Source organism: Hyla sarda, chromosome 4 (assembly GCF_029499605.1).
Source record: "Hyla sarda isolate aHylSar1 chromosome 4, aHylSar1.hap1, whole genome shotgun sequence".
In the NCBI taxonomy this organism is placed as follows: Eukaryota; Metazoa; Chordata; class Amphibia; order Anura; family Hylidae; genus Hyla; species Hyla sarda.
This window is the reverse complement of record NC_079192.1, coordinates 138,157,454-138,182,875: the sequence shown is the minus strand read 5'-3', so window position 1 is coordinate 138,182,875 and position 25,422 is coordinate 138,157,454. Positions and strand designations below refer to the sequence as shown.

At 42.3% G+C, this 25,422-nt stretch overlaps 1 protein-coding gene across 3 annotated transcripts in view; it reads left to right on the top strand.

Moving 5' to 3' along the window:
• SLC12A1 (solute carrier family 12 member 1) overlaps positions 1–25,422 on the top strand; it is a 197,411-nt gene that overhangs the window by 104,627 nt on the left and 67,362 nt on the right. For all 3 annotated transcript variants that reach the window (XM_056572280.1, XM_056572281.1, XM_056572282.1), the window contains exons 16-20: positions 1,404–1,503; positions 3,769–3,880; positions 4,531–4,671; positions 19,625–19,731; positions 22,552–22,634. In XM_056572280.1, the coding sequence (XP_056428255.1) occupies positions 1,404–1,503; positions 3,769–3,880; positions 4,531–4,671; positions 19,625–19,731; positions 22,552–22,634 (543 nt within the window). The remainder of the gene's footprint in view (positions 1–1,403; positions 1,504–3,768; positions 3,881–4,530; positions 4,672–19,624; positions 19,732–22,551; positions 22,635–25,422) is intronic.

Genomic DNA, 25,422 nt, shown 5'->3' with positions numbered 1-25,422 from the left:
GGAGTAGGCAGAAGCAAGGTCGGACGTAGCAGAAGGTCGAGGCAGGCAGCAAGGATCGTAGTCAGGGGCAACGGCAGGAGGTCAGGAACACGGGCTAGGAGCAGACAAGGGAACGCTTTCACAAGGCACTAAGGCAACAAGATCCGGCACGGGAGTGCAGGGGAAGTGAGGTGATATAGGGAAGTGCACAGGTGAACACACTAATTGGAACCACTGCGCCAATCAGCGGCGCAGTGGCCCTTTAAATCGCAGAGACCCGGCGCGCGCGCGCCCTAGGGAGCGGGGCCGCGCGCGCCGGGACAGAACAGACGGAGAGCGAGTCAGGTAGGGGAGCCGGGGTGCGCATCGCGAGCGGGCGCTACCCGCATCGCCAATCGCATCCCGGCTGGAGGCGGGACCGCAGCGCACCCGGTCAGTGGATCTGACCGGGGCGCTGCAGCAACGAGGATGAGGCGAGCGCTCCGGGGAGGAACGGGGACCCGGAGCGCTCGGCGTAACATATATATTTATTTTTTATTTTTTTCTTGGTCACTACACCTGCACTCACATTTAAAGGGGTACTCCGGTGAAAACCTTTTTTTTTTTAAATCAACTGGTGGCAGAAAGTTAAACATATTTGTAAATTACTTCTATTAAAAAATCTTAATCCTTCCTGTACTTATTAGCTGCTGAATACTACAGAGGAAATTATTTTCTTTTTGGAATGCTCTCTGATGACATCACGAGCACAGTTCTCTCTGCTGACATTATTATAATAATAATAACGCTTTATTTATTGTTGTCCTTAGTGGTCCAGCAGTGCTAACCACAGAGCCACCATGCTGCCCTTAGCATACATCTGCTATGCATGGTTGCTAAAATGGACAGAGATGTCAGCAGAGAGCACTGTGCTCGTGATGTCATCAGTGTTCCAAAAAGAAAGGAATTTCTTCTGTAGCATTCAGCAGCTTATAAGTACTGGAAGGATTAAGATTTTTTAATAGAACTAATTTACAAATATGTTTAACTTTCTGCCACCAGTTGATTTAAAAGAAAAAAGGTTTTCACCGGAGTACCCCTTTAAGCTAAGAAATGTTTTATTTATACAGTTATCGCTTGTCTGGGCACTAGTAACCATGGAATATTTTGTGAGATGTTTCCGCCAGAATTTTCTGGGATGTAAAATTTGTTACAAAAATCTGAAATTTTTGGCATGAAAAAAAAAACACAAAAGTGGCGCAAGAATAAATTTTCACATATTTTCAAAGGTGTGAATAATATCGCTGGAACAGAAATTACAGCAGTTTTTGAGAATCTCCCCCATGATTTTTATAGATTTATATTGTTCTGTATTTACTTTTATAAATAACCCAGTTTATCCATCCCATATAGTAAACTATAATGTAATATTATTTTATGGACAGATGTAAATTGGGGATCTTCAACACAGGCTTTTCAATACACAAGAGCCTTAAACAGTGCTTTGGACTTGAACATTATCGATGAGCATGTGAAAAACTTCAGGTATTTACTATGATATATGTGTATTTCTAAACTGCCAATATCCTAAAAGATATGTACCTCTTTGATCCCTTTTCCTTTGCACCAACACATCTTTACAAGAAGTCTTAAAAAACATACAGTTTTGTGTCTACAACTTTTATGTAAACTATATGTCTCAAACATGTGTGAACCTGATGTGTTACCTGTTTGGCTTTGGGCCAAATTTGGGAGTGGAATCTAAGTATTTCCATGGTTTTTACTCTTTATCCTACTCCTGGATACTAGTGTTGCTCGCGAATATTCGCAATTCGAATATTATTCGCGAATATCGCATATTCGCGAATTCGCGAATTTCGCGAATATAGCGCTATATATTCGTAATTACGAATATTCGTTTTTTTTTATTTTTTATTTTTTTTTTCTTCACAGTACACATCACAGTGATCACCCCTCTCTGCTTCCAGCTTGTGTGGTGTAAAGAAGGCTCTAATACTACAGTGTGAGACTGGCGTGCTAAAATTCGCATATGCTAAAGTTCGCATATGCGAAAATTCGCAGATGCTACTTTTCGCATATGCGAAGTTTCATGCATGTTAATCTTGCATGTGCTAATATTCACATATGCTAATTTTCGCATACGCGAATATTCGCTTATGCGAAAATAAAACGAGAATATAACGAATATGTGAATATTCGCGAATATAAGACGAATATTCGTCCATATATTCGCGAATATTCGCGAATTCGAATATGGCCTATGCCGCTCAACACTACTGGATACAAAAGCTGGCATTCAGCTGCAGGGCAGATACCAGTCTGCTACTGCAGGAGTTGTCCCAGTTAAGTGACAGCTGGGCAGGCAGGCCAGATCACCACAATGCCAAGCACCAGGGATACAGGCAGGAGGGGCAAGTTAAAACTGTAGATGGTAATAGCGCAGAATGTAGCAGAGCTGAGTTGGTGTTTTAATAGAGCTGAGTAGCTCAGAAGCAGCCAGAGGGTATTTGCTGGCTCAAAATACAGATATGGTTGACAGTCCCGATCATATATAGGAGTGCAAAGAGGTATAGGAGGATCAGGCAGAGACAGAGTCAAGAAACAGGCTTAGGTCAGGAACACTGGAAAACTGGAACAATTCAGACAGAAACCTTCGCTGTAGCAAATTACAATGTTGCTCAGGCATCATTGAATTGGTGGAGCAGTGTTATATAGGCAGTTACTGGCAGCTCCCAACATGCTCAGCTCCCAACATGGCCAAGGTAAGCAGCTGGACATGCTGCACACCATCGTCTGCCATTTGCTAATGTTATACAGACCTGTGGGTCTCAATGATAACAGGCGGCAAACAAATCCAGTGCTGTGTGATATTGCAATCATTTGACCTTGCAGTCACACTGCTGGGATTTGTAGTGCAACAACTGTACACAGTAATGCAGGTGACAGGTCACTGCTTTGCTCAGCTTGCTTTGTATTGTATTTGTGGATGCTTTCTGGGATCAGTAGTTTCTCAGTGAGTTTCTCTTTTTTAACTGCTCATTGCACAGTTTTTTCTCCAAAATGGCAGCTGCAATGCAGGGCATAGAGTTTTATCAGTCTCTTAAACCCGCCCTGCTAGCTGCAACGTATGCTGGGCTATTCTGATGTTATCTCAGTGTTAATGTCTCATCCTATCATGCATTTGGTGCTAAAATGCCATGTGTTCCTTATCCCTTCTCTTGTAATAGCATCATTGCCAGATTAGCGCAAGCTAAGCCTGGTAAAGTTTGAATGTTTGGCGAGCTGCATTAACCCCAAAGTTCTGGGCGAGACTGGTTTCACCAGACTCGACTCGCTTATCTGTAACCATTGAGACACATGGGCTTGTAGACACAAAGGTAGGAATTTATCAAGCATTCATGGTAACCGTTGAGTTTTCATGCTGTTCACACCAACTTTTAAAATGGGATCAGGGTTTGGTAAAAAGTTGGTGTAGCCTCTTGCGTCCGAAAGATTTACTAAAATATTCACCTGTAAATAGACATACGTTGAAGCTGAAATCTATGCCACCTTCTAGCTTGTCAGCTTTTAGTCAGAGGCACACGGAACAGCCACAGGTGTGCCAGATTTATTCATAAATCTGGCAGGTCTAATGCCAGCAGGGTTCCCCCAAAATGGTGGGTATTTTTTATCAATGTGTTTTTTGTTTTTATTTAATTGTTTGTTTATTTATTACAATGAAATAATAGCACTGTGGTTAAAAAATGGACCTGGCCTTTAAATGCTGTCTTATTTGTCTTTATTTTGCAGACCTCAGTGCTTGGTTTTAACTGGTGCACCAATGGCAAGACCAGCCCTTTTGGACATTACCCACTCTTTCACAAAAAACCTGGGGCTCTGTATATGCTGTGAGGTGTTTTCTGTAAGTAGACAGAACTAAGTGCATATGCTATGTATATTCCTTAGATACAAACAACATCATAATAAGAAATGTTTTTCCGGGGGAGAAGCTTGAACATGCCCCTATTGTTCAGTCTTCTCTCTTTACAATTTTGTACTGTTACAAGCATTCAGGCAGATTCTGGGATGTGTAGCCTATAATACAATTGAGTGATGTCTATACAAACAAGAAATAAATTAGATTTCTTAAAGGATTTCAGCACAAGCATTAAATCATAGTAAAACATGTCTTGGTTTAACCTCCACTGAGAATAGATTTTCTTATAGATAAGACCTTCAGAACTTCAATATTACTTTCACTGCAGTTCAATGCTGACTGCTCCTAGCAAAAATATTGATGGCAATTAACTAGTTAATAGATCAGTATGGCATCCAGACAGATGTATCAGTTACATTTCAGTTATGTTTTACTATTTACCCATCATTGAGTAATAATATGCAATCTTATACGTCTGTGATCTTCATTGTGAGTAGTAAAAAAATATATATATTTCCGTTTCATTTTGATGTTATAGCTTTTCCCAAACATTTCCCAAAGATTAGGTTGAGCTGTAACGGTCCATGTTCATTTGATAATGTTTCATTCTGCTGAACCTTTATTGTGTGATGCAGGGACCACGCAAACAGGCTGTAAAAGAAATGAATGCTGGGGTGTTAAAAAAGCAGACATGGTTATGTAAGAACAAGAACAAAGCCTTTTATGCTGCCGTTGCTGCTGAAAACTTCCGGGAAGGTGCAAGAACACTTATTCAGGTGAGCTAAAGGCACAGAAACTGTTACCATGAAGCTAAACCTCTCCTAATTTCTTATGTCTTTATTGCTAAATGGATGCTTGCTTACTTATTGTTTTTTTTTTTTTTTTTTTGGGTTATGTCAATGAAGTCCAAGGGGTATAGTGCTAAAAAGAGCAATAGGGGTCAAAATATTTTAGTAGTCTGGTGAGGTTCCAGTTTATTGGCCATGCTAAAATACGAAAAGGTCTATTTTTATGGCCCATCGATAGCCATAAAGGAGCAAATATTTAGGCATGTTCCTGCTCATATGGGCTTTGTCTGTGCTTCTCACAGTCTAACATGACTCACTAAGATGCTTTGCACCAAATTTACATATTATTATTTGCTAAAATGTGACCCCATTGCTTACAAGGGTTGTCCAATTTGTTTATAAAGTAAGCAGCAGGCTTCTAGGGGTGTAAAATAACTAACTTTCATATTCACCTTGCCCAGTCCAGCATTGCCGTTCCATCCTGCCCCAATGCTTTTGTTTCCTCCCTCAATGACTCACTGCCCAGCCTCGTCTGATGACATTCAGATCTCACTGCAGGTTCAGTGATCGGCTGCAGTGGGGTATCTGCAACGTACCATTAAGGTAAGTTAACAAAAGCACTGGGGGAGGGTATGCCTAGCTGCCTGCTGCATACTTTTTAAACAAACTGGAAAACCCCCTTAATTACTTTGAGGTAAAAAAGCCCACACTAGTTTACCTCTATTTGGTCATAGATGCCCTTTGTGCTAATGTGTGTGGAGTTATCAGAAAAAATGTTGCCGTGGAATGAATCTACTGATGGTTCCATTCTCCACTTTGGAGTTAAATTCATTGCCAGGTATTAGAAACCTAATATAATAACAAATCCCTAAAAAAGTTAAGAAACACCAAGTTTGACTACATCCAGATATTTTTTTCAGTAATCTTGCACCAACCTGTTAGGCTTCTTTCACACTGCCGTTGTGCCCCGTCCAAAAATGGGCTTTAGGTTAATTTCTTTTTTTCTGCCTTCAGCGGCCGTTATTGGGACAGGGCACGACAGGCAACAAAGAGTCCTGCGTGATATCCTAATTTTGTAACGGCCGCTGCACTACCGGGTCACAATGGCAGTGTGAAAGGAGCCTTAACTATGACCAACATATCCGATTTTGCACAGTGGTGTAGTTGCATGGGTTTTTGGACTATACTAAGGCTCTCTTGTGACTGAGATTTCCTGTATCCCCCCCAATATATACCTCCAACAGAAGGCTATGACACATGCTATTGTATAGCCATACAGTGTCCTATTTGGACCATGGGCCACAATGTTCTAAAACATTTACAGCTTGGTATACTTTTTTTTTGCACTTGCCCACTGTATAGGAAAGCAGAGTGAAATGTGCTTTGTTATAAAGTGAAAAAGTTAAGCCCGGGCAAAGTAGCCCAACAGAAGCCAAACGTGAATACTTTTGGGCAAATGGGGGCCCATGAATACATTTGGTATATGCGGTTGAAGTATTTCTGGCGCATACACCGAATGTAAAAAATAAAATAAAATGATAAAAAAGATGTTAATATCGCCTATGCCGAAAATGTTTGCGGCATTAACTACTGTATATTAAACAGCTCTACAACACCCTGACAGCAAATGAACAATGATGGCTTTATTGCTTACATCACCACCTGGCCATAAATCATTCCATGTCCCAAACAGTTCATTAAAGACCAACTGCATCCTTTTCCCAAGACCCCAAAAGTTCTTTTCTGTTTGCTCGAGCATCTGCAGGCAGCAATAAAAATCTAATTCCTGCTTAGAGGAACGTAGCTTCTAACTAACTTCAGCAGGTAAGATACTGAGAGTTCTAAACCTTGCATATGACATAAACATGTCACGGCAAGTGATCCACGGCTTCTAGTAATGAAGAAAAAGTCCTTGCAACATAAAAACTTCAGAACGTTTTCTGCTACCATTAAAAATCTAACAATGTGTACTAGTGCTAGCTACTAACTCCAGACAGCTCCAGGGCTGACATATTTCCTGACTGTTTTATTCTATATTACATTTTTAATGACGGCCAAATACACTTGGGAGTTTTTATAGACAGAAACTTTTTGCTTGATTATAAAAAGTTGAGGGTCACTTTAAATGAATCTGCTTCCATCTGGAGGAAGCAAGTTATGAAGCGTCTTTTTTCTCTTGCACAGAGAAACATTTAATAAATAGAAATCAGTATCTATATATTGGAAAAATGAGAATGTTTAACATAAAGTTTTTAAAGGTTTTTTTCAGCCCATTGTTTTAAACATATATATATATATATATATAGACAAACAAATAGGTAGAGCAGCACAACCTCCGAAAAGAGCAGCGGGTGCAGGCGGTAAAAGGTCCCGGGTCAGGGGTCCCATAGACATCCACTCCAAGAAACAAAAGCCACAGCACTCCAAGGTACAAGGTGAATAGGATTTATTGACCCAACATCAGGAACAACGTTTCAACTGCCCAAATGCAGTCTTTCTCAGGCTGCTTGAGAAAGACTGCAATTGGGCAGTTGAAACATTGTTCCTGATGTTGGGTCAATAAATCCTATTCACCTTGTACCTTGGAGTGCTGCGGCTTTTGTTTCTTGGAGTATATATATATATATATATATATATATATATATATATATATATATATGTGTGTGTGTGTAAAAAAATTAATAAATGTGAGTTAACCCCTTCCCTAGAAAAAGTTTGAATCAGCCCCCATTTCAAAAAGTTTAAAAAAATCTTTTTGTTTGTTTTTTAAACATCTTACATCTTACAATGCTGTAAAGGAGAAATAACACTGATGTCCCCATATTGATGCCTTCCTGTATCGCTGGAGGTCTCTGTTTACCCGGTTCAGGAATGAGATGATATGGTATTGTTCATATTGCATTTCTGCAGTACCTTAGAGGTATCCTTCAGCATCCTGTCAAAAAAAGGGATGCCATTGTGGTGGCCCAGCACAGGATGGTGTGTCCCCGCACATTTCTCCTGCCCTTTCAGGCAGAGTCCCTCCATGTCCCCAGGTCCCCCCTTACAGTGTAACCCCTATTGTATATATGTTTGTATTACTAGTGTACTGTTGCTTTAAATATTATACCATGTTCTTGTTACCCAGGAGGCACTAGTCACCAGGTGACCCCCCCCCCCCCCCCCAAGTGATCTATAAGATCCTTGCTATGCTCCCCTATAAAAACCAGGGTAGGGGCTGCAATCTTTCTCTTGGAGCTCTTAGCTCTTGTTCCTGAGGTCCAGTTCAGTCACAACATCTCAGAGTGTGTCCAGAGCATTGGAGACCTCATGCCTAAAGTCTGCAGCCACAAGTCAGCTCAAGTAAGCTAAAAGGTATCTTCATGTCAATTGTCAAGTCAGTCAAGTCAAGTCTTCTATATAATCACCGTGGCCTGCACTAAAGTGTCTCTACATACTGCAAGTCCCGGCAAGCCTGTGAGGTCCCCCTGTGTCACTGGTCACATCCTTGGGATATTAGCTGTTCTGCATAGACTCTATCACCTGTCTACCTTCAGTAAAGCTACTGTTGTTCGTAACTTGGCATCGACGTCTTCATTGCCCCCGTGCCTAGCCCAGGACCAGCAGTATTACCTTCGGGTGATTAAGGCTAAACCATGCCCTGGCGTCATGACAAGAAGGGGTTAATAACATCGGCCCTGCATTGCACACCGCTATACCACACTAACCTATACTGTAGAGGGCCAGACTCATTTCAATGGCCCGACCTGAGCCACTAGTATATGCTAATTTGATGGGTCACAATCGCACAGCAGGCAACACTATTGTGTCCTGTCAAATAAGTGTATGCTAAATAGTGTTGAGCGGCATAGCCCATATTCGAATTCGCAAATATTCGCGAATATATGGACGAATATTCATCATATATTCGCTAAATTCGCATATTTGTAATAAACTCGTTTTATTTTCGCATATGCGAAAATTCGCGTATGCAAAAATTAACATATGCGAAAATTTGCATATACAAAAATTAGCATAAGCGAAAATTCGCATATGCAAAAATTAGCACGCCAGTCTCACACAGTAGTATTACAGCCTTCTTTACACCACACAAGCTGGAAGCAGAGAGGGGTGATCACTGTGATGTGTACTGTGAAAAAAAAAAAAAAAAACGAATATTCGTAATTACGAATATAGTTCTATATTCGCGAATATTTGCGAATTCGCGAATATGTGATATTCGCGAATAAAATTCGCATTGTGAATATTCGCGAGCAACACTAATGCTAAAATCATGAATGCCCCACAAAATTTGAAATAGATTTTTTCTTCAATTTTGCTGATAAATAATATGGTTTTGCAATACATTATAAAGTAAAATGAAGGGTATCATTAAGTAGTATAACTTGTACTGGTCCAAATTTCCTGAAAAATGTTGTTTCTGCCAATTGTAAATGTTTGAGAGTAGTTTTAAAACAGTTTCTTAAAATGGCAGCCCTACTACTTGCCCTACACAGCCACACATGTCCTTCATAGTGTATCATGCTCCATACTGTAGTGCTGATGCTGCTACTACTACTTGCCCTACACAGCCACACATGTCCTTCATAGTCTATCATGCACCATACTGTAGTGCTGCTGCTGCTGCTGCTACTACTACTAGCCCTACACAGCCACACATGTCCTTCATAGTGTATCATGCTACATGCTGTAGTGCTGCTGTTGCTGCTGCTACTACTACTAGCCCTACACAGCTACACATGTCCTTCATAGTGTATCATGCTCCATGCTGTAGTGCTGCTGCTGCTGCTACTACTACTTGCCCTACACAGCCACACATGTCCTTCATAGTGTATCATGCTACATGCTGTAGTGCTGCTGTTGCTGCTGCTACTACTACTAGCCCTACACAGCTACACATGTCCTTCATAGTGTATCATGCTCCATGCTGTAGTGCTGCTGCTGCTGCTGCTACTACTGCTTGCCCTACACAGCCACACATGTCCTTCATAGTGTATCATGCTCCATGCTGTAGTGCTGCTGTTGCTGCTGCTGCTACTACTGCTTGCCCTACACAGCCACACATGTCCTTCATAGTGTATCATGCTCCATACTGTAGTGTTGATGCTGCTACTACTACTTGCCCTACACAGCCACACATGTCCTCCATAGTCTATCATGCTCCATACTGTAGTGCTGCTGCTGCTGCTACTACTACTTGCCCTACACAGCCACACATGTCCTTCATAGTGTATCATGCTACATGCTGTAGTGCTGCTGTTGCTGCTGCTACTACTACTAGCCATACACAGCTACACATGTCCTTCATAGTGTATCATGCTCCATGCTGTAGTGCTGCTGTTGCTGCTGCTACTACTGCTTGCCCTACACAGCCACACATGTCCTTCATAGTGTATCATGCTCCATACTGTAGTGCTGATGCTGCTACTACTACTTGCCCTACACAGCCACACATGTCCTCCATAGTCTATCATGCTCCATACTTTAGTGCTGCTGCTGCTGCTACTACTACTTGCCCTACACAGCCACACATGTCCTTCATAGTGTATCATGCTACATGCTGTAGTGCTGCTGTTGCTGCTGCTACTACTACTAGCCCTACACAGCTACACATGTCCTTCATAGTGTATCATGCTCCATGCTGTAGTGCTGCTGTTGCTGCTGCTACTACTGCTTGCCCTACACAGCCACACATGTCATTCATAGTGTATCATGCTCCATGCTGTAGTGCTGCTGTTGCTGCTACTACTACTTGCCCTACACAGCCACACATGTCCTTCATAGTGTATCATGCTCCATGCTGTAGTGCTGCTGCTGCTACTACTACTTGCCCTACACAGCCACACATGTCCTTCATAGTGTATCATGCTCTATGCTGTAGTGCTGCTGTTGCTGCTGCTACTACTACTAGCCCTACACAGCCACACATGTCCTCCATAGTCTATCATGCTCCATACTGTAGTGCTGCTGCTGCTGCTGCTGCTACTACTACTAGCCCTACACAGCCACACATGTCCTCCATCCTCCATAGTCTATCATGCTCCATACTGTAGTTCTGCTGCTGCTGCTGCTACTACTACTAGCCCTATACAGCCACACATGTCCTTCATAGCGTATCATGCTCCATGCTGTAGTGCTGCTGTTGCTGCTACTACTACTAGCCCTACACAGCCACACATGTCCTTCATAGTGTATCATGCTTCATACTGTAGTGCTGCTGCTGCTGCTACTACTACTAGCCCTACACAGCCACACATGTCCTTCATAGTGTATCATGCTCCATGCTGTAGTGCTGCTGTTGCTGCAACTACTACTACTAGCCCTACACAGCCACACATGTCCTTCATAGTGTATCATGCTCCATACTGTAGTGCTGCTGCTGCTGCTACTACTACTAGCCCTACACAGCCACACATCCTCCATAGTGTATCATGCTCCATGCTGTAGTGCTGCTGTTGCTGCTACTACTACTAGCCCTACACAGCCACACATGTCCTTCATAGTGTATCATGCTCCATGCTGTACTGCTGCTGTTGCTGCTGCTACTACTACTAGCCCTACACATCCACACATGTCCTCTATAGTCTATCATGCTCCATATTGTAGTGCTGCTGCTGCTACTACTACTAGCCCTGCACAGCCACACATGTCCTTCATAGTGTATCATGCTCCATGCTGTAGTGCTGCTGCTACTACTACTAGCCCTACACAGCCACACATGTCCTTTATAGTCTATCATGCTCCATACTGTAGTGCTGCTGCAACTACTACTACTAGCCCTGCACAGCCACACATGTCCTTCATAGTGTATCATGCTCCATGCTGTAGTGCTGCTGCTGCTGCTACTACTACTAGCCCTACACAGCCACACACGTCCTTCATAGTGTATCATGCTCCATGCTGTAGTGCTGCTGCTGCTACTACTACTAGCCCTACACAACCACACATGTCCTTCATAGTGTATCATGTTCCATGCTGTAGTGCTGCTGCTGCTGCTACTACTACTTGCCCTACACAGCCACACATGTCCTTCATAGTTTATCATGCTCCATGCTGTAGTGCTGCTGCTACTACTACTAGCCTTACACAGCCACACATGTCCTCCATAGTCTATCATGCTCCATACTGTAGTGCTGCTGCTGCTGCTGCTGCTGCTACTACTGCTACTAGCCCTACACTGCCACAGATGTCCTTCATAGTCTATCATTTTCCTTACTGTAGTGCTGCTGCTGCTACTAATTATACTAGCCCTACACAGCCACACATGTCCTTCATAGTGTACCATGCTCCATACTGTAGTGCTGCTGCTACTACTACTACTTGCCCTACACAGCCACACATGTCCTTCATAGTCTATCATGCTCCATGCTGTAGTGCTGCTGCTACTACTACTAGCCCTACACAGCCACACATGTCCTTCATAGTCTATCATGCTCCTTATTGTAGTGCTGCTGCTGCTACTACTTCTACTAGCCCTACACAGCCACACCTCCTCCATAGTGTATCATGCTGTCAGGATCCGGACTGGTATGCAGCGAGGACACTGAGGTGGATCCTCTGTGTCAGTGGGGTGATGGCGTGGGCCGTACCAGGGGAACGGAGTCTAAGGGGTTACTGGTTTTCACCAGAGCCCGCCGGGATGGACTTGCAGCAGCAGGTAACCCCCAGGTCGTTCCACCCGATAGTGACTCAACCCCAACTGACAGCTGAGACAGGCGCGGTACACAGGGACAAGGCAAGAGCAAGGTCGGACGTAGCAGAAGGTCAGGGCAGGCTTCAAGAGTCGTAGTCAGGGGCAACAGCAGAAGGTCTGGGTACACAGGCTTGGGAACACACTAAACGCTTTCACAGGGCACTAAGGCAACAAGATCCGGCAAGGACAGGAAGGGGAAGTGGGTTTTTATAAGCAAGGAGCAGGTGGGAGCTAATTAACACTGATTGGGCCAGGCACCAATTAGTGGTGCACTGGCCCTTTAAATCTCAGAGAGCCGGCGCGCGCGCCCTAGAGAGCGGGGCCGCGCACACCGGGACAGAACAGCAGGAGGACGGGGCAGGTGAGGAGATTGGGATGCGACCCGCGGGCGGGCGCGTCCCGCTACGCGGATCGCATCCCCGCCGGTGATAACAGTGCAGTGCTGCACACAGAAGAACGCCGCGAGCACTCCGGGGAGGAGCAGGGACCCGGAGCGCTCAGCGTAACACATGCTCCATGCTGTAGTGCTGCTGCTACCACTTCTGCTAGCCCTACACAGCTGTATATCTTTTGCCTTTTTCCATCATGTTCCATAATGTGATGCTGCTGCTGGGCGCCTATACATAAGATAAATATAAGAAAAAAAACTGAAACCTAGGAGACCTGAGTGTCATACATACAAATTTCATCAGAGGGAATGGGACCCAATCGGAGAGTTTTGCTCATCTCTAGTGTTATCAGTTCCAAAGAATAACATATGGACAGACTAAGAACCCAAAACATACAGGAGAGAATAAAGCCATATGACCCTATTACATGGGCTAACATATAGTAAATGAGCCCATGACAAAGCTTGACCATCACATGGGGTGGGTTGCACGAATGATTAAGCGATCTGTCGGCTGCCCATCACCTATTACATGGAGAGATGTGCGGCATTTTTTAGCAAGGCTGACAAACAAGTGTTTGTTCGGACGTTGGCTGGTCTTTGGCCCTATTAGACAGGGTGATTTTGGCCTGTTCTGCCTATAATCACCCAATGTAATAGGCTGACTGGACACCTCTTAGGCAGAATCAACGCAATGTCAATATATTCAAAGACATTTAATAAAGCAGTTTTTTGTCTTCTGCTCTAACTTCTATTTTACTGATCTAGCCATTTTTTGGGTTTGGCTGGAAACTCCCTTTATTGTGACACATTTTCTTTAAAGTTCATTTACTACCTATTTACACTTTATACGCTGTATTCCAGTAAAATCTTATTCACCCTATGAAATGGCTCTCTCTCCTGTGTGGAGATGACAGGTTCGTGCTAAATATTCTCTCTGAAACATGATTCTTTTTTTATTCAAGCGTTCTAGTGCAAACTTCTGCAGGCAGATGAATTTATTTTTATTTAAGAAGCAAAATGTAAAATAAAAAGATTGCACTTGTTCCAGAAAACTCCCACAAAAATCATTATGGCCTTTTTAATCTCTGAATGACAAAAATCAATAAAACTAAACATATGATTGTGGAGAACATCACAGCTGCACACTCATAAAGTCATCCAGGAACAAACTTGTCATTTCTGTTACAATAAAACCCCTGGAAAACAACATGTGCTCTAGAGATATTAAGTTGCAGATCTATTGAAACGACAGCTTGACAGCTGAAACCCAAATCCTTTTAATTGCAAGGAAATCATTTCCGTTCATCTGAAGTCATTTACAAAGAAAGCAGAACTTCCTCTTCCACAGACAAACAAAAAGGACACTGGTGGATGTTTTCTAATGCTGTCTGCCACTCTTGTACAGTGTGGGATGTGATCAGCAACATCGGATACAGATGTTTTGTGTAGTGTTACTGACTACTAGAACATTGCCATTGAGTTAATAGTTATTCTGTTATATAGAGCCAACATAGCGGCGTTGTACAGACAGTGTCATCATTCACATCGGTTCCTGTCTCCAGTGAGGCTCATAACTAGAGATGAGCTAATCGAATCTGACGTATTCATTACAAATTTCAGGAAAAATTTGATTTGCAACAAATGCAAATATCGCAGCGATTCCATCGAGCAATTCGCTTCATTAAAACTCCATTTTGTGCGGTCCAGGCGCCAGGGCATCTAAAATGGCGGATCCACATGTGAGGACATGGGGCAAGGAATCCTGGGAAGGGTAGGCGTGATGACCCTGAATCACATGCAGGATGGAGCCTTTGAGCAGCCAGCCACCCCTGTGATGTCACAGCCCTATATAATTGGCAGCCATATTGCGGGCAGTCACTTCATCCTTACACTGCAGAGAGATAGATAGGGACAGACTGTCCTGTGTGTTACAAAGAAAAGCTTTTTCCAGCAGCGATTTACTTCCTAGTCAAGTCAGCATTCTGTTGGACAGAGAGCAGTTTGTGACCGCAACTAGCAGAGTTTGCCATGGAGGGACTGACCTTTTAGAAGATGAATCAAGCATGGATCAGCCAGGATTTCCACCCACGAATGCCTGATGCATCAGAGTAGATTGACCATGGTGCCACACCAACACTTCACAAATATGGATAGTGCCAAACAGATTTAAGGTGCTGCTCCCCAGTTACAAACATTCCTCTGCATCAGACCTTTTCTCACCCATCTTCATCAACGGGTACTGGTATTGCCACCCACCGCACTGTTGTATTGTCACTGGGTCACTTTCAGGACTCCTGACGCTGCTGCTGCTGCTGCCGCCACCTCCAGGCTGTGTCATTCTGCCACCATATGTTCTCCTCATGCTGCCGCCACCTCCAGGCTGTGTCATTCAGCCACTATATGTTCTCCTCATGCTGCCACCAACTCTCGGCTGTGCCATTCAGCCACTATATGGTCTCCTCATGCTGCCGCCACCTCCAGGCTGTGTCATTCATCCACTATATGGTCTCCTCTTGCTGCCGCAAACTTCAGGCTGTGTCATTCAGCCACTATATGTTCTCCTCATGCTGCCACCAACTCCAGGCTGTGTCATTCAGCCACTATATGGTCTCCTCATGCTGCCACCACCTCCACGCTGTGTCATTCAGCCACTATATGTTCTCCTCATGCTGCCGCCAACTCCAGGCTGTGCCATTCAGCCACTATATGGTCTCCTCATGCTGCCGCCACCTCCACTTTGTGTCATTCAGCCACTATATGTTCTTCTCATGCTGCCGCCATCTCCAGGCTGTGCCATTCAGCCACTATATGATCTCCTCTTGTGGCCGCCACCTCCACACTGTGTCATTCAGTCAGTCTCCTCATGCTTCCGCCATCTCCAGGCTGTGTCATTCAACCACTATATAGTCTCCTTATGCTGCTGGGACATTACCTAAAAAAAAATTATGGTAGAACTAGCTACCATAAATCTTCAATTTAAATTTGAAAATTCATCTTTTAATCTTAGGGATTGTGAAGCCCTATTGTCTCGTCATGCTGCCACCAGCTCCAGGCTGTGTCATTCAGCCACTATATGGTCTACTCATGCTGCTGGGACATTACCTAAACATTTTTATGGTAACACTATCTATCATAAATCTTCAATTTAAATTTAAATTTGAAAATTCATCATTTAATCTTAGGGATTGTGAGGCCCTTTGGTCTCCTCATGCTGCCACAAACTCCAGGCTGCATCATTCAGCCACTATATCGTCTCCTTTTGCTGCTGCCAAATCCAGGCTGTGTTATTCTGCCAGATTATGGTCCTTATGCTGCTGCCCCCTCTAGGCTCTGTCATTGTGCCGCCATGACTCCTTGTTAGATTGGGTTTTGTGGTCATACATTATTAGTTCAAAGTAAACGCCAGGACATAAAATGTAGGAATCTAATATAAATCTTAAATTTAAAAAAATTGATGTTATCTTTTCAAGGCTGAGGCCCTATGGTCCTGACGTCATATTAACAGCTTGGAGTGATAACAATGAACCATAACTGATTAAATGATACATTCGCACTTTCTTAGTCAAGGGGGTGCTGAGAGGCAGGGGCTGGAACAGGTGGTATCTCGCCTGGCGGAGAACTGCCAGCTCGATGCTCACCAGAATGGGTAATCAAAAAATGTAAAAGATTTCAAATTAAATTAAATAAAAATTAAATAAAAAATCTGCCAAATCCAGACACTCTGCAGCAGTGATTCTAATAGTGATGCCTGTAATCTGCAAGTCATACTGAATAACAGTATTATTTCACTAACACAGAAATTTGCTCATCTCTACTCAGAATGGATTCTCTATCTCAGTGCACCATACACTAGGACAAATTTCTTAAGCAGCCATTTAACTCAGCAGCATGTGTCTGCAGTGTGGAAGGAAACACATTCACACATACAAACTCCATGCAGATGTTGCTCTTGGTTGGATTCCGACTTTGGTCACAGTGCTGCATTACAACAGCCTTAACCCCTTAAGGACCGGGGGGTTTTCCGTTTTTGCATTTTCGTTTTTTGCTCCTTGCATTTAAAAAATCATAACTCTTTCAATTTTGCACCTAAAAATCCATATGATTGCTTATATTTTGCGCCACCAATTCTACTTTGTAATGACGTAAGTCATTTTGCCCAAAAATCTATGGTGAAACAGAAAAAAAAATCATTGTGCGACAAAATTGAAAAATAAACGGCGTTTTGTAACTTTTGGGGGATTCCGTTTCTGCGTAGTACATTTTTCGGTAAAAATGACACCTTATCTTTGTTCTGTAGGTCCATACGATTAAAATGATACCCTACTTATATAGGTTTGATTTTGTCGTACTTCTGGAAAAAATCATAACTACATGCAGGAAAATTAATACGTTTAAAATTGTCATCTTCTGACCCCTATAACTTTTTTATTTTTCCGTGTATGGGGCGGTATGAGGGCTCATTTTTTGCGCCGTGATCTGAAGTTTTTAACGATACCATTTGTGCATTGATAGGACTTATTTATCAAAAATGCACTATTTTGGACTTTGGAATTTTTTTGCGCGTACGCCATTGACCGAGCGGTTTAATTAATGATATATTTTTATAATTCGGACATTTCCACACGCGGTGATACCATACATGTTTATTTTTATTTTTATTTACACTGTGTTTTTTTTATGGGAAAAGGGGATGATTCAAACTTTTAATAGGGGAGGGTTTAAATGATATTCATTCACTTTTTTTTTTCACTTTTTTTTTGCAGTGTTATAGCTCCCATAGGGACCTATAACACTGCACACACTGATCTTTATCATTGATCACTGGTTTCTCATAGGAAACCAGTGATCGATCATTCTGCCGCTTGACTGCTCATGCCTGGATCTCAGGCACTGAGCAGTCATTCGGCGATCGGACAGCGAGGAGGCAGGTAGGGGCCCTCCCGCTGTCCTGTAAGCTGTTTGGGATGCCGTGATTTCGCCGCGGCTATCCCGAACAGCCCACTGAGTTAACCGGCACTTTTTACTTTCGCTTTTAGCCGCGATCGGCGCTGCGCGCTATTAGCGGCGGGTCCCGGCTTCACTATGATGCTGGGCCCGCCGTGATATGATGCGGGGTTACTGTGTAACCCCGCGTTATATCACGGGAGCAGGACCAAGGAAGTACCGGTACGTCCTTGGTCCTTAAGGGGTTAAAGGAAATCTGTCATCAATGTCACCTGCACTAACCTGTTGGTACAGACACGTAGTGCAGGGGACACTGATGGAAACCATACTTACCAGGTCCCATTCCGTGCTTCGTTTCTCCCGCTTTCTTCCTCCGTTATTTTACATTTTGCTTTTTAAATAAAAAAATGTATCTGCCTGCAGAAGTTTGCACTAGAACGCTTGACTAAAAAAGAATCATGTTTCAGAGAGAACATTTAGCACAAACCTGTCATCTTCAGACAGTAGAGAGATCAACTTTGATTGCAATGTCTAAAGGGTTAATGCCGGGCATTAACCCTGGGTCCTGGCTGCTCATAGCAACCGGGACACACCGGGTATGAAGCATGCTCAGCTGGTGAGCACACTTCAAAAGTCGGTAAAGGCACCAGGGCACGCCCTTGGTCCTTAAGTGCCACAATGCAAGGGCGTACCTAAACACTGTTTGTCCTTAACAGGTTAAACATACTTATTTTGTGAAAAAAGTTGGAGTTTTTTTAGAAGCAATCCAATAATAAAGTATGGAATCATGGGTATCATGGTAAAATGAGTGATGTTATTACAAAGTACAATTGGTCATGCAAAAAAAACAAGCCCTCACTTGGGTCTGTGGATGGAAATATAAAAGAGTTGTGATTTTTAGAAAGCGAAGAGTAAAAAACGAAAACGCAAAAATAAAATTGTCTGTGTCCTTATAGCCAAAATGGTTTGTGTCCTTAAGGGTTTAAAGTAAAATGAAATATGTCTATGAAACTAAAGGCTCTGTAATATAGACTTCAGTAAGAGGATACAAATGATACCTCTGCATCCTGTGGGCAAGTGTTTATTCTGCAAAGCAATGCATTTTTTATGGTCCGTTCCACAGTCGGAAAGGCATGGCCTTTTGTTCTGTAAATCCCCACCCACCAGACCATTGACATATAAGCTGGGCTCTGTTTACATTGCCGAGCCTTGCTTTAATTTTGCATAGCAGTACAGATGCGGAAGCAGTGATTGAAGGCCCTCCCTAACCTGTCACATTCATCACGCCTGCGCTGCCAGAGATACAGGCTCTGATCTCTGTCCTCACTGTTATTCTGGCAGTGCAGAGACAGTATTTCAGCAAGGCTAGGCAGTGTAAGCTGAGCCCAACCTGTCTGTTAATAAACAGGAGGGCAAAGATTTACAGCACAGAGGTGCTGCGGCCCTGGGGCACAGGAGACCCAAGGCCATGCTTCTCCAACCATGCAAAAGGTCATAAAAATGCATCTATCTGTGGAAAAAACACTTGCTTACAGGATTCATAGGCATCAATTGTATCCTTTTACTGAAGACTATATTAGAGGGCCTTTAATATACATATTTTACAATGTGACACATTGACTTTAGCCACTGAGCCACTGTACTCCCATGAGAGGCCATTGTATGTTGCAACAATCATATGTCAGGACCATCGTAGGTCGGGGGATCACTGTATTATAACTTGTCATCATGGCCTCAAAGGCCTAAAAATCCTGGAATACCCCTTTAAGCCTGGGTTTAGAACTTTTTACCTATGTAATTTATTTCACCTTAGTGTTTCTCATTAGCATTTGTAACAGATTAGTGCAGAGTTAATATGAGTATTATTATAATCAAATTACAATATTATTTAGCAATCCTTTATTATTTTTTAGGCTGCCGGTTTGGGAAGAATGAAGCCAAATACCCTGGTGTTGGGCTTCAAGAAAGATTGGAGACAGGCCAGCACGGTGGACTTGGCAAACTACGTGGGCATACTGCAGTGAGTGCTCTTATCTTGGCCTTCTGGGGGCCTACTTTGTCCACTAATGTTGTTTGTTTCCATTTATAAAACAAGTGTAGACATATGTTACATTCATTTATTTTCATATTCAGTGCAGAATACTTGTTGATCTACATAAACTATCAGTGATAAATCAAGACCTTATTTTTTTTTTTGACAAAATCAATATTTACAATGAGGATGCATCTGACGGCCAACTGTTGCACTCGCCCACTGCGCAGAGGTGATGCCAACACCTGCTCTCAAAGGAAAAAAGTCTTGCCAAAAATAGTGCCAACATAAAATGACAGACCAAACACTTAGACCATAATTATATTTACAATGCATAATACATTTCCTTTGGTCTGGGCTCTCAATCATCACTAGAATGGACTAGCTGAATTCTCTGATTCTCAGAGTGAAAAAGTGTCCCAACTGTTACAGTGATAATGACAAGTCTGGTTGACAAAAGCCACATGCTGTGTAACTGTAGTTCAACTCGCAGAAAAGTCCAGTTCTATATTTTAGCTCAAATAATAGATATTCCATTGAAAGTTGTAATTAGTGGCTCAAAAGAATAAAGTTTTTATATTTAATACGAACCACAATGAAAAGAAATCCCACTAAATTGAGGCGGGTGGAGTGACAGAGGGAGACATTTCTAAACCTTTAACCCGCAAACTACTTGCTACTCCAGATATTGAAGATTGACTGCATACCTCATTGCCAAGTGTATTACTCAGAAACACAGTAGGGATTAGATTAAAGCATTGAAAAAATGGGTAAAAAAAGGCCCATAGAAATAAAACATAAAGAGAGTGTAAATAGGAACTCCTGTTTCCTGTTACAACACAGTTTGCATAAATCAATAGTACAGGCAAATTTAAGTTACTTTGTAAAAATTCTTATCAGAGAAAAATGTTTTTTACTCTCTAATAAGGCCCCATACCTTCTCCATCTGAACTAGATTTACCCGAAATTACAGGTATCCTGTGCATTCAGTATTTTCTTAGCTATAGTTCTTTGAGGATGACATCTATAGTGACACCATTACAAAACAAGGTGATTCTATTTCAAGGACTTCTATTAAGGCCACATTCATAAAGAAGTATTTTGGGCACTATTCAGTGTTCACAAATCAGAGCTAGGAATGGTCAGACATGTAAATCTTTCCATTATTGTTAATCTATGTGTAAAAGTTTGACTGCTAGTTTTGGCTGATAAAAATATGTGGCTGCCATGTGAAAGCGGTCCACATACACACAAAAAGTCAGCTAAGTCAGCCAACTGTCTGTTTTTGGGGCTTCACAACTTGGAGAGATGTCAAAACCAGTAGAGTCTTACAGTGGCTTACCCTTCCTATGTCCATTCACATCACACAGGGGGACATTTATCATTGCTTTGGTAAACAAGTTCTGAATTCAGTTTTTTTTTGCTTTAGTTTTTCTTATGTGCTACATATTTATCATACCATCACAGGGGGTTGTTAAATTTGGAGCACATAAGCAGAACAAAAAAGTTGTTTTTTTGCAACTTTTTTTAAATTTGCTCACGTACGGGAGTCTTGTTCTCCAGGTCAGACCTGGTGCAGACTTGTGACTATTCGTAAGGGGTTTGCAACTTTTTTTTGGACTAGGTGCGACTTTTGCACATCATAAATACCTGACCACTGCAAAGGGAAAACTGAAATTTGCTTAGGTAAGGCTGTTTTAAACTTTTTACTTACTCTCAAAAGTCGCACAAAAAAGTGCTTAGGCGCATGTGCGAAAAAAAAAGAAAGCTCTAAATACCTTCAGAAATGTCCTCCATAAACTTTTGGCCAAGGCACATGTTTATGTGTTTGGAGGGATCAGGAACCATACCTGTTAGTTCAATGTGTGTTCGGCCGTATGGCTACCTTTAGGCTATATAAAGATGACTGTGTTAAAATGCAAAAATAAAATATGCTTGTCTGAGGATTGTCTGTGTGACGTTTCTGCATGCTATCTCCCTCGGTGAGAATAAATGGCAAGAGATAAATCTTTTTTGGATTGCCATAATCCAAATTTCAACTAAAATTTGTATCCTCCCAAAAACATTTATGTATATCCTACATGTATTTCATTGTTTATACCCTATACCTGTTGAGAATTAGTACCGTGCTGACAACTTATCCCCTATCTAAAGGTTAGGGGATAAGTTGCCTGATTGCGCGAGGTCCCGCCGCTGGGGACCCCCGCGATCTCACACGCAGCACCTGGCTCTCATCAGGTCCCGGAGTGAACATCGCTCCGGGTCTGATGATTGCCGATCACGGGGCCGGAGTATAGTGACGTCACGGCTTCGCCCCATGTGACGTCACGCTCCGCCCCCTCAATGTAAGTCTATGGCAGGGGGCGAGACTTGCATTGAGGGGGCGGAGAGTGATGTCACATGGGGGCGGAGCTGTGAAGTCACAATCACCGGCCCCGTCATCAGACCCGGAGCGGATGTTCGCTCTGGGGCCTGATGAGAGTGGGGTTCTGCGTGCGAGATCGCGGGGGTTCCCATCGGCGGGACCCCGCGTGATCAGGCAACTTATCCCATATCCTTTAGATAGGGGATAAGTTGTCAGCACGGTAGTACCCCTTTAAGAAATGGGGGTATGGGAGTCTCAGACATGTGGACACATTATAAGAACATTGTTGCAGAAATAATACAATATTTCTGGAGGAATTATATAATGCTCTCACACACTTGGAGGAAACTGTAAGGGATATGGCAAGCCAATAGTTCCTTTCAAGATCAATGCTGGTTTATGTTTCACTCCTTATATATTTTATATTCTGTGTTTCTTAATAGTGATGCTTTTGACTTTGAATACGGAGTTGTAATTGTACGAAATAGCCAAGGATTTGACATCTCTGCATTTCTTCAGGCTCAAGGTAAGAAAGCGAAAAGTTTAAAGGATTCATTCACCTATATTTGGCGTTTCTGCCATGTTCCCACCAATGCTTTTCTATAACTAATCACACAACTGATCCCACAGCATCTTGTGCAGTTAGACGTCTCCTTGACCTTGAGAAATAAATGTTGCATGCAGATATTCTTTGTTCAGTTTAAAGATATCGGACAGGTATACAAGGCATACAGGTTTGACATCAGTTGGGATCTGCTTCAAACTGCTCTCCCCTGTCTTCATAGACCTCCCCTTCACTGTTTTCTTCCACGAATATGCGAATATAACGAATACGCGAAATTCGCGAATATAGGATGAATATTTGTCTATATATACGCGAAATATGGGTAATGCCGCTCATCACAAATAGGCAACAAATATTAGATCAGGTGTGGCCCAACTCATGGCACCTCCTACTGAAGTCATTTCATTCACTGGGCCAATGCTTCAGCACCTCATGCCACCACTATACATAGTACAGTGGTCCCTCAAGTTACAATATTAATTGGTTCCAGGATGACCATTGTATGTTGAAACCATTGTATGTTGAGACCAGAACTCTATGGAAACCTGGTAATTGGTTCTAAAGCCACCAAAATGTCATCCAAAATTTGGAAAAAAAAGTGAGAATTAAAGAAAAATAAGTAAATAACTAATATAGATAAAGCAAGTCCTTACATATAAAAGTAATAAATCTGCTGGGAGCTGTAATCACTGTCTATGTCAGTGTTTGCCAAGCAGGGAGCCTCCAGCTGTTGCAAAACTACAACTCCCAACATGCCCAGACAGCCAAAGGCTGTCCGGGCATGCTGGGAGTTGTAGTTTTGCAACAGCTGGAGACACCCTGCTTGGGAAACACTGGTCTATGTAGAGGACAGGAGCTTCTTCAGGGTCCTGTACAGTACATGCAATGTCCTAAAAAAGTAACTTGGAGTCGCCCTCACCTGGTGTCTAAAGGAGCAGCTAACCCTGGTACAGGTAAAGTGTACAGAACATGTAATACCTCCCTGTATAGTAGGGGACGCTACGAGACATCAGTCAGTGCATACGCTTCAGTAATACAGGGGTTTTATCAGTGAATGCCCATTCTGATTGGTCAGTTTTTCCATCATTGACGCATTTCACAGATCTGGACTGTCCGTAGCATTGTATGTTGAGTCTGGTTTCAACTTACAATGGTCCAGAAAAGACCATTGTATGTTGAAACTATTGTATGTTGAGGGATCACTGTACAGTAATGCAGGCACAAGCTCCACAGTCTCTTTAAAAAGCGGATCGTCTGGGGTCTCTGGAATCAGACCCCAGCCTATCTTACATTGATAAGTGATTGTACTGTAAGGCACACATAAGGCTGAATAAACTGTATCTGTGTGCTCATACTTGCTATTCTGTTTTCTCTTGGCACCAGTTTATTAGCATATTCTGAATGGAACAAACACACAGGTTTAATGAAAAGCTACATTTGTTAATTAACTCGGTCAGCATTGAGCTCCACAAGGTCACTGGCCTTTATAAAGAAAATCTCTGCGTCCGACTAGGACCTAATAACAGCATCAGGCACCAAAATCCCAGCTTTCTGGCACTGCTAGATCAAATTATAGGGGCTAAAAATATTGAATTATAGTTTTGTTTTATTCCTTTTCAGGGATTGATGCTTACAAATTACCGGTTTTATGTAAGGCTATAATTAATTCAGATTTGAGCTGTGAATTTCCCGTAATCTGTTTATTGGAAAGCAATGAAATACGCATTCTCTTGTTCACCTTGCGTTGCCATAATTCATTTTATGATAGTGGAGAACAGGGTGTAAAGGAAAATGTTACATTCAATGAAAGTGACATCAATTATGATAGTAATAAATGTCCTGGAACTGGTGGACTGAACCAGTATAGTAATGGTTTGTAGCACACTGTGACACATTCAGTTATGATGATAACATGCATGATTTATACTTTGTCACTTAGTAATTCCATCTTCTCCTAGAGACAAAATATAAGCAATGGGGGAAAAAAAGAGATATTGGTAAATAATTGAAATGAAAGACAAATAAAGTGATGAGATTTTTTTTTAATTGTAAATTGGTTTGCAAAATGTGAGAATTTATGGTCAGTCAATGGTTTTAGGGTGGTGATATATAAATATAAGAGCCTAGCAATGATTCTTGCATTTGGTCCTCCAAGAATTCAAATCAGGACAGGTCTTCCGTGGAAAACTTTTTTTTTTTTAAATCAACTGGTGCCAGAAAGTTAAACAGATTTGTAAATTGCTTCTATAAAAAAATCTTAATCCTTCCAGTACTTTTTCGGGGCTATATACTACAGAGGAAATGCTTTACTTTTTAGATTTCTCTGATGTCATGACCACTGTGCTCTCTGCTGACCTCTACTGTCCATATGCATATGTACATATGCTGCTCTGGACAGTTCCTAAAATGGACAGCAGAGGTCAGCAGGGAGCACTGTGGTCATGACATCAGAGAAATCTAAAAAGTAAAGCATTTCCTCTATAGTATATATAGCCCCTAAAAAGTACTGGAAGGATTAAGATTTTTTAATAGAAGTAATTTACAAATCTGTTTAACTTTCCGGCACTAGTTGATTTAAAAAAATAAGTTTTCCACGGGAGTACCCCTTTAAAGCAGGGGTCTCAAACTGGTGTCCCTCCAGATATTGAAAAACGTCACCACTCAGCATTCCCGACAGCCATTAGCTACAGCAAATGGCTGTCTGGGAATGTCCAGGCATGCTGGGAGTTGAAGTTTTGCAACATCTGGA